Consider the following 10554-nt stretch of genomic DNA (forward strand, 5'->3'; position numbering starts at 1 on the left):
TCCACAACACAGATGGCATAAATCAAGATATAGAAATAAAATGGCACTGGTCACTATCCAAAGAACACTATCAGACACTACTCAAAGTAACGTCAAATGCACAAAGTAAACAAATAATATTTTCATCCATACAACATGTATTTTCACATTTGGCCTAAAGAACAGAAAAATAATATATTGCTTACAATTCTTGAAGTGCAGTAAATTTGAATATAAATTATACTAATATCAAGTAATAGCATAGTAGAGTATTTCATATTATGTGTGTTCTGTTCCAGCTTTCTTCGTATGGTGGCTTCCTAAGTTACCAAGTGAAATCTTTTGGGTTACCTAGTGAAGGCATGGTTCTTCTGGATAAGAGACCTGAAATAAAACTAACAGTAAGTTTTGAAACAGTTTTTTTGTCTTTCAAGCAATACCCATACCATGATTTTTTTTTACTTGGCGGCTGTGGCAAATTCTGTTCCTATATTATGCTTAGCTTTTAATAGCAACTTGCTACATTTCTATAAAAGTGATTTTATTGCATTTTGCTCAAAGCCATCAACATGCTTCTCTCTGATACCAAGGTAGCATATTATTAAGCATAAATAACTTCAGAGCAAATAAAAATTTAGATGAATTATTGCTGTTTTTTTAAATTCCCAAGATAATGTTTTGTTTCTTGAGACCATCAGAAATATTAATTCAGTGTTCTAGGATTCTTACTAGGAAATATGCCTCATGCCTTACCCAGTCATTTGGATAGGAGGATGTAAAGTCAAAGTGTTCCTCAGTCCTATTTGTATTCCTTTCTGCATGCCAACCTTTTCTAACATAAGAGACTATGAAAATGCAAAAAAAGAAAAAGTTTTTACTTGGAACTGGTAACTGATTTCTAATGGCAAGCATTAATCAGATTATCTTGTGTTTTATTTAAAAGCAAGAATATCAATGGCTCAAAGCAGAGAAAGCACTTCTGACAATAAAATACAGTACTCATTACTTAGCTTGTTATGCTTTCTTACAGAATGATATACAGTTACTATTAGTTTTTATTCTCCAAATAACAAGAATAATGCACTTCATCAAATTGTATTGCATGTGAACACTTTGCTATTTTATTGCTTTTTGTGGCAATGTTATATCCTTATTCTCATGCAGGGCCAGCAAATGAAGATTGTTTATGTGGATCCTAGCAACCCTCTGCCTGACCGTCAGTATTATGGCCGTGTGCAGTTAGTTGAGGTAAGAAATGGAAATGGAATGGCCTTCCATTTTCTTCCCTGTGGTACATAAAATTTTACAGATAATATATAATTAAATACCAAATACTTACTAATGTCAACATAAATTTCAACACTGCAGGTCATAAATATAGATTTTTTTTTCTCTCTTTACTCCCACATTGAACCTAGGTTCTGTTTCATGCAATTTAGTTTTAGCACTTCTGAGTTAGGTGTTTTGTCCAGCTTAGTCCTTAGCACTCCCTCCAAAGTCAGTGGTGTAATGCTGAATTAGTCACCATTGGAAGATTACTCAGTGCAGCCCCGGATGTGTACTTAATAGGGATCATAGAATCATAGAGTGGCTTGGTTTGGAAGACACCTTAAAGATCATCTAGTTCCAGCCCCCTGCCGTGGGTAGGATTGCCAACCACTAAATCAGGCACTAGATCAGGCTGTCCAGGGCCTTGAACATCTGGGATAAGGCATCTACAGCATCTCTGGGTAACCTGTTCCAGCACTTCAGCACCCTCTCAGTGAAAGATTTCCCCAACTTCTAACCCAAATCTCCCTCTTTTAGTTTAAAACTGATGGAATGAATTGTTACCTGTTTTCCTCCTATGAATCTCAGAGGAGTATAGGTGCTTAGTTAGATTGGGCCTCCAATGTCTGGGGAGGTGAACCTGGCAAGGATTATTCCTTCCTTAAATTTCTGCACAGAAAATCAAACTGAGTTATTTCTGTCTCATATAGGTGAAAAGATAATGTATCTATCAATTTGGATGACTGAAGAAGAATCTGTATGCTGCTTCACTTTTTGATACCTCAAGCCATACGTACCTTGCAAAGCACATCTCTCTTTATACTCATTATTCCTCTTCCCGCCTATCCTGTGTTTACATTCATTGTTCTTATTTTACTGATGTTTGCTTCCCCCATGCCACTGGGACTGTAGAACTTTGTTTGCTTTTTTTTTCTCTTTTTTTTTTTCTGACAATCCTGTCTTCTTTGCAGGTTCTCTTTTTAAGAGGCTGTAGGGCTGTGCTCATGTTGTGTCCTTCATGTGCAGGGAAACTTCAGACATGCCAGCAGCAATAACCTTGTATCCAGAGAAGAACTGATGATAATCCTGTCTAGACTGGATGCCTTACACATCAGAGGCCTTTACTTCACTGAGACTCAGCGGTTAACCCTTGGTGAGGTTGGGCTGGAGGGAACGACCAGCACAGGAAGTGGCAGCATTGCATACAATGTAGAAACATGCTCCTGCCCTCCAGAGTACACCGGTGACTCATGTCAGGTAGGAAATGTTTGCCTTCATACCACACCATTACCTGCTGTCTTGCCTACAGCTATACATACTAGTTGAAGTTAGAGGAACAGGCTAGTTATTAAAGTACTTAAACATACTTCTTTTAAGTGCGTGCACTTTTGATGGCTCAAATACTTTCACTGTCTAAGTAAAGACCTGTAAGGCTATTCAATTCTTAACTGCCTTTATGGAATTGTAAATGTCATTTTATATGCGTAAGACACTATAATATTGTCCAAGGGAAACAACCTGGATACTGTCCTATTCTGATAATGACTGATGCTTTTCCTATTTTTATTGGAAAATGTTTGAAAGTTGAAGTTAACATACTTGCTAAACTGTTTGGAGATATTTTTCTGAAAGAGGGTGTAAACAATGCAAAATAATACTGTTATCTGAAGAATGGTGGAATCATAGCCTCAGTTGTGTATTCCATCCCTGATGCTGTTCCTGTAGATGTAATTGTTTTGGTTGTCACTTCACAGCAGAATAAAGTAATGGAGAGATAAGCAGTGTACAGAGTGCACCAATATGAGGAATTATTCTCTCAGAAGATGGTTGATGGTTGCCATAAAGCAGCAATTGCTGTGCTAACCTTACAGACATTTTTGAAACGAGAATGAAAGAATAATAGCTACACCAGAGTAGCTGCAGAGAGGCTGAACAAAACGTTTACAGTTGGCTTTTGTCTCCTATGTGCATCCACTGCTCAGGGTAGCTATTCATCATCTGTCAATGTCACTTTGGAAATATTGCTAGAAACTTATTTTTCACACTTCTGATTTTCTCTGCTACGTGCAAAATGAGAATTGATTGAACTCCCTATTGCCATCCCATTGCTTTCAACATATTGCCTGCATTAAACTAAGGTGGATAGGTATTTTTTACACATACTTATGAAAATACATAGCCAAAGGAAGTGATCAAGACACTCACCTGGGTAATTCGTAAGCGCTGTATGTTTATGCAGCGTTACTCAGGCAGTGATTTACTGTGCTAATCATCTAGCTCTGTCTGACTGCATTAGGTGGAGAGAAGGTGATGCCTGCCACACCCTGAGTTAGCTTTATATTGAGCTGCAGGAACTGCAGAGTTACTTGTTAACTTCAGGAACTGCAATGTGTGCCGTACAACTTGACTCACGTATAAAGTTTAAAGGTGGGGCCCATCTCAGCATATAGCCTCATTAATCTGAGTCAGAAGCTGGAGAATAAGGGAGAGTATAAGGGAACGTGTGAATACTGAAAGAATACTGCATGTTAACAGTTGAGCTGAAGTAAAATGATGGCCCAAGCAGAGGGGCTGAAAAACATGGGCTGGCAAGTTGTTGCTTTAGTAGCCATGGGATGTTGTTTAACACAAGCTATGCAGCAGAGGTTATTGTTTCCTCATCTTCAGGATAGAAGTCAACAGCAACAAGTTCAAAGGGATTTTTACCTGAGACAGGTAATTTATTCACTTTTTTCTTCCTTGCTTTCTTCCTTCATTCTCTCTGATTTTTAAATGATCCGTTTTTATGACAGCTAAAAGTAATAAGGCAAATCATCTTACATCTCACAGTACTTTGCTAACAAAAGTATGTGCATGTAGTTTCTTTTAAATTGTTGTTTACTAGAAAAAGATCAACCTGAACTCCTATGTACTTGAAAGTGCTTAGAGTTTTCTCTTCACGTGGAATAAATTTTTCAGTATGAAGAATGTCACTTCTGAAACAACTTGCCCACACACTCCAAATGTGTTGGTTTAAAGTTTAAAGAGAATGTAAACAGGAAAAAAAAAAGTTGTGTAGTTTTTTTTTTTCCAAATGCATTTTTATACATTTCTAGATCAAGTGATTCATCTTGCTTTCTGAAATAAGATTTTTTAGTAAAGAAAATCTGTATGCATTAGAACCTGTATTTTACTTAGTCATGCTATTTAATGTTTTTCAGCCCCAGGTTTTTGCAAAGCTGTGTACACTGACTCCTTGTTTTAAAAATATATCTGAAAAATTTCAAGTGGGGATGCTCATTCTAAATAAAGTCCTTCTCACACTGAAGCCAATATAAAAAGAGCTGTTGGTATTGTTAGTATTCTGCACACATTTTTTTCCTCATTTATCCCATATGTGAGGAAAGCAAAGATGCCACTAACAACTGTTGTTTAAACAGTGGTAACTCGGTATTCCTTTTGGGATCTGCTTTGGAAGAGGTTGTTTTTTGTTTGTTTGTTTGGTTTGGTTTTTTCTCCTCTCTAGTTACGTGGTTAATAAGTTCACTGATTATTTCTGTCCCTGCTTGAATACTTTTGTCTCAACCAACTGTGGCACGTGATTTGAGGCACTGTCCCTCAAACTCTTTGCTCTTCAGATCATTCCCATCAGTTGTGGTACAACTGCATGAAAAAAGATTTATGGCTTTGGAGTTTCACGGTGACTTGTTTTCAGAATGTTATTCTGGGAGTTACAGGTGAAACATAGGTACATAGGTACAGTGCAGAACTGCATCACTTGCAGCAAGAATCTGGGAGGTGTTTTCTTCATGGGGAGCACAGCTTTCTGCTTGCTTCCAGACAACATCTCACCTTCCTTGCACCATGACAGCTTAGTTACTAGTGAAAAAAATTAGGAAATAAAAGGTCATTTTCAGTGTTGTGGATGTGCTAGGAAGATATTTTAGCAGAGGATATAGGCATGAATTTTTGAATTGGTCTGTGTATAGTCTGGAAGAATTCCTTCTACTTGCCCTGCCCTTGTACTTTTCTACCCACGCCAAGCAAGATTCTGTTTTTTCAAATGCTAGTTAATACTTATCTGATGCAAGTTAGCAAACTGAATGTCTCTTGATTCATTCATAATGTTCATTCCTTCGGTTCTACCCCTTGTTTAAACCCAACTTTGATCTGATGTGCTATGTTTCTGCTCATGTGCTTTCAGTAGCTGAACATTCTTTTCATGCTTCCTGCGGCTCTGGGACAAGCCTGTACTTAAAAATTAGACCGCTGTGTGTTTTGTAAGATCACCCAGCTCTTTGTCTAAGCATGGCTTTGTCTAAATCCAGGTGGACTTATTTTGGAAGTTACGATGAATTAATGTAAAAGATATATCATAGAAGTATTTCCAAGGAATACACAGCAGTTAAATTAGCATCAAGATTTCACATAACCACTAGCTAATGTGAGAGACTTCTATGTGTTCATCTTTGAGAACGTTGTGGTAGGAAACAATATTCAATTCTTTTTCTGTGGTTTAAAAGTCATGTTCTATACCTTTGTACATAGCCACAGGAAATGTGTTCTGCTCAGAGGTCAGAGTCAAAATTAAATCGCTGCTACCACAAAGTGTAGAGCACAAGGCACAGATATTTAGGCTGAAACCTCATTACCTCTGTTCTTCACTACTATTTGCTGAGTTAAAAAACTAAAGTAATAATATGGACTCAGAAAAAATTGTCAAGAAATACACATTTCTACTCCTCCTTGGAAATGACAATTTCAAAATACCCATCTCATAACCTGTAAAAGTTTCTTTCCATCAATGCTCACTGTTTTTTTTTCTTGTTTTTTTTTTCGTTTTGTCTCTGCTTACTGTCTAGGAATGTGGCCTTGGATTTTATCGTGAGAATAAAGGATTATTTACTGGACGCTGTGTCCCCTGCAACTGCAACGGAAATTCAAATAGGTGCCACGATGGTACTGGGAAATGTATTGTAAGTAAATATTAACATTTGAAAAATGAATTTGAAAAAAATCAGAAAAAACATGTACCTTACTGCAGTACAGAATGTGCAGCATTGCTGAATTCCTAGCAACTAAAAATACCCCTTCCTGTGCCTCATTCTTTGAATCTTATACTGCTAAGGAGCCTAAATTGTATAAACATTTGTTATTCATGTTTAACATAACTGTGGGTGGTTAGGACCATTTGTACTCTTTCTTTTGTTTTTTTTCTTTCCCTTTCAAAATGTCACCAAATTAGAACATATACGTATGTTTTCAGTTACTTACAGTAATTTGGAATCTTATCCTAGCATATGAAATCTTTAGTTTTATAAATATACACCAGGGTTTGCTGGGGAAGATAAATAGTGTGTTCATGCACTATTCTTTGCAGAATCTCTTGTTTAATTAGCGTCATTAAATCTCCACTAATATAAATTTACAGCTTAAAAAAATAGCGAAGTAAATGATAAAGGAGATAAAAGTTAGATTAATTAGAATATGCCAACTGTTGCAGAAGATATGTTAGGGCAGACTCTGCTCCCTGGCATACCATGCTAAAGGTAAAGCAAACTCAAAGGAGCTGATCAGCCCTAGTAACCTAGGGAATGTGACATTTGGCTGACTGTGCTTCTCTAGCTTGTATCTATGACAGTCCTTTAAACAGTTTGTTCTGAATAAATTCCTACTTGAACTTTTTTCACTAATTTTTTTACGTACTGTCTAAGTGAAAACAAGAACCTTGCCAAAATCTTTCGTGGTTTGTTTTCTCTGTTATTTCTTCCTTGTTCACTCTGAATCCATTCTGCCTGCGGTGCATTCCTACGCATTATGTAATTCCCCTCGACTTTGTCTCAACCAACTCTGGTGTTTCAATGGAAGCTGTAAACCAATTCAGCACATTCTGGCAAATGACTTACAGTCTGCTCCTGTGGTGAGGCTAGGCAGGCTGTGACAGGAAAGTGCTGCAACAGAACTATAGAGTTGAGGAAGTTTTAGTTCTAATGAAAATTATGAAGCCAGAAAAACACAAATTTCACATTAGCCTCATGAAATATGTGTTTTAGGTTTTTCTTTATCCCTTCTTCCTCACAGCTGGATCAACTTTCAGCTAGATAGTTGATACTAAATAGACACTTAGACTTGAGACAAAATTTAAGGCAGGCAAAGTCACCTGATATAACGTGATGAAAAATGAAAGCCTGGAGGGCCTGTATTTCCATTGTGAGCCTCCATCCAATAAAGACCAGGTTCTTCTCTCTATAAAAGAGCCATCAAAGAGACTGTAGCAGTGCTGAGAAGGCAGCACAGAGGCATCAAGTTTCTGGTGTATCTGTTTCATATCTGAAATGTAAAGCTTGGCCTTCTCATTCCTGCCCCTCACTTAGAGCACTGGACTCAGTACCTTCTCATGTCAGCTGCTCTCCAGTGATGGCCTCCATAGAAAGCTATTTGAGCTAAGCCCCGGCCAACTAGTTGCGGCAGCAGTACAGTGCTCATCAGCTAAGGCAACTAAGCTGCTGCGTGGTGGTGGAAGGACAGCAGTGCAGTGCTGCCCTGTTGAATGGGCAAGAGGATGGAGGATAGGAGGAGGTGTTTCTATTGAGACCCTAGCACACTTTATTCTGGCACTCACAAGGGTGTCTGGAAGTCAGCTTAGAGTCTGACTTTCAGAGTTTGCAGTGCTGGACAGCAGGGAGATGCTTTGACACCAGAGCTGTCTCTGCTCTCCTCTCCCACGCAGGCCCTAGGAAACTTGAAGGAAGACCCATGTGGAAGTTGCTGCTCTGTCTTCATTTCTCGTGCCTTGGGAGCACTGGATTATCTTCTTCACCCCGTATATGCCATGTAACCAGAGCAACACTGTGATGCATTCAGAGTGGCTTATATATGTGAAATATCTTAAACTTTTTTCAGATATGTATGGAATTGTTTCAGTTTCTATAAATATTCTTGAGTGATAGTATCCTCATATTTCTTCAACTTCCCTTAGTTAAATGCCCCATATATGAACTGGAGCTTTTCCTGTTCTTTCCCAGAGCCTTTCACAAGTGAGCCACATAATCTATCCTTATACCAAAACAAATTATGGGCTACTATGTGCAGAGACTGGGGCAAGCACTGTTGATTTGTTTGAGAGTCTGGGTGTGAAGAAATGTGAAAAAGAATGCAGTATAAGAGGAGGTGGGAAGGACAGAAATGTTGTTCATCCGCAGGGGAAAATGTCCATCTGCTGCAAATCACAGTAATAGGGCCCTCAGCCATAGCTTGAAGTCAGTGTCCTTGATGTGGGAGTGCAGTCTGCTCAGTGACTGCTTCCAGCCAGTTTCCCACATTCTTTTTCACTTTATTAGTAAACACTCAGATCTGTGGAACACTGGATTAGTCTGTTGCACATTGAAGAAGACAGCTGTAGAACTAGGGAGCCTCATGGATGTTGGGTACATGGAATTTTTATGGCTGCTCAAAATGTATTTCAGCAACTTCTATTTTAAATTAGGACCTCTCTAGATAGAGCAAAAGGAAGTTGCTTATCCTCTCCTCAGAAATGTCTTTGACATTTGGGCAACACAAGGAATAAGCATGGTCTTAGAATAAATTACAAATTCCCACAGTTTTGTCATGGAGAAATATTTCAATTGTCAATCAGCTATAATTCGTCTTACAGGCTTTTCTTTTTATTATTTCTTCCAGGCTACAAATTATGTATACATTGGTGAAAGTGCATGAAATTCAATTTTAATCTTAATCTGAGAAGATATTTAGTTTTGATAGTAATTTCAAGGGATTTTTAAGAATGTTCTTGAGCTCAATTCATTGCCTGTTTTTGAATTATCTGTCTTCTAATTAGTGTCAATATGCAAAAGTTAAAGTAGTGTTTAAACTGAATTTTTCACAGATACCTTTGAAATACCAAGAGTATGAAGTGAATGATAACTCACAAACTATGCATCTGATTAAACTTCTTATTTTGTACTGCTTGCTTATCTGTTGCTTTTTCATAATAGTGAGTAAAATGTACAATTAGAGAATGATTGGGATCAATCTATCCTGGTAGTGAAAGTAGTTTAGTGAAAAACGCTTATTTATGCGGAAGGAAAAGAATGTATCCTCCAAGTAAACTTCCTATAATTATTTAAAATAAAGCCATATTGAGTAGGAAAGCACTGTTAACCATCTTGTTTGTTTCCTTTTCAAGAACTGCCAGTATAATACCGCTGGGGAAAAATGTGAGCTCTGTAAAGATGGTTATTTTGGAGATGCCACTCAAGGTTCCTGTCGGATATGTCCTTGCCCTTATACAAACAGGTACTGTAAAATATTGTGAGAAGACAAGCAAAGGGTAAAGGGTGGGGGGTGGGAGGGAAGAACAAAATCCTGCTAATATGAGAAGATAAGGATATTTCCTTATATTCATGTATCACCCAACATAGTGCGGCGTCAGACCCACTTGAGATGTTGGAACAGAAGTAACTTGGTGTTCCATCTCATGGCATTGCCTCATCTCATGGCATTGCCTGTTTCAATAAGCTGATTATTCCAATTCTGATTCAGTTGCTGAAACACAGAGATGCTTCTGTGACCTGGAATATCAGCAGGCACTTGTAGTGTGCCTATTTACAATAACACGAGTAACTTCTTAGTAGTGAGTAAGGCAGGGCGGAAGTATTTTCCATTACTAAGCATATCTAGAATCTTTTTTTAATGGAATGCAAAGTGTAAGTTATCTTTAATCTCATGTTTACCACCATCTAGGTAGGAGATATATGGCAGCGATGAATGAAGCCTTTTTGATGAATTCAGAAAATTAAGATACAGAAGATAAAAAGAGAAAATGCACACCAAGTAGCCATAAGTAACAGACCTATGCTAGCAGACAATAGTCAGCTTTTTCATTTATCAGAGAACTCTTCAGTACATCTTTTTTTGACATCATTGGCCTCTTCTGCAGGTGCTTGCCTGAGGCTAAAAGAACATATTTTCACTCATCTTTTGGCTTTAAGAGTGTTGAAATATCTGAAGAGGCTATGAAGCCTGCAGTAACTTTATAGATGCACATTAAAATGATAAAGAACATTTATTATGTAAAAAATGCACTCCACCTGGCATTACTGGAGTTGCTTAGTGTGACTGTTAGTAAGTTAAAAAAATGAAAGTAGCAAACATGGCCTATCCCCTCTTCACCTCCTGCCTTCTCCTTACCAAACACTGGCCAAGTAGTTGTTTTCCTCTCAAGAAAAATTTGAATCTAATCAAATCTTCCAGAAAGAACAGGTAAAAATTTTCATGTTATCAGAAATACTCCCCAAATTGGTGTGCACCTCCATTCTGCCTGAGTTT

The 10554-nt window shown here is 37.8% G+C and overlaps 1 protein-coding gene across 1 annotated transcript in view; it reads left to right on the plus strand.

The window, feature by feature from the left end:
- The window catches only part of LOC100540219 (laminin subunit alpha-3), a 66304-nt gene that overhangs the window by 23949 nt on the left and 31801 nt on the right, over positions 1-10554 (plus strand). The window contains exons 19-23 of the mRNA XM_031552836.1: positions 279-380; positions 1144-1227; positions 2275-2505; positions 6090-6203; positions 9413-9522. Of these exons, the coding sequence (XP_031408696.1) occupies positions 279-380; positions 1144-1227; positions 2275-2505; positions 6090-6203; positions 9413-9522 (641 nt within the window). The remainder of the gene's footprint in view (positions 1-278; positions 381-1143; positions 1228-2274; positions 2506-6089; positions 6204-9412; positions 9523-10554) is intronic.

This window comes from Meleagris gallopavo, chromosome 3 (genome assembly GCF_000146605.3).
Source record: "Meleagris gallopavo isolate NT-WF06-2002-E0010 breed Aviagen turkey brand Nicholas breeding stock chromosome 3, Turkey_5.1, whole genome shotgun sequence".
Taxonomy (NCBI): domain Eukaryota; kingdom Metazoa; phylum Chordata; class Aves; order Galliformes; family Phasianidae; genus Meleagris; species Meleagris gallopavo.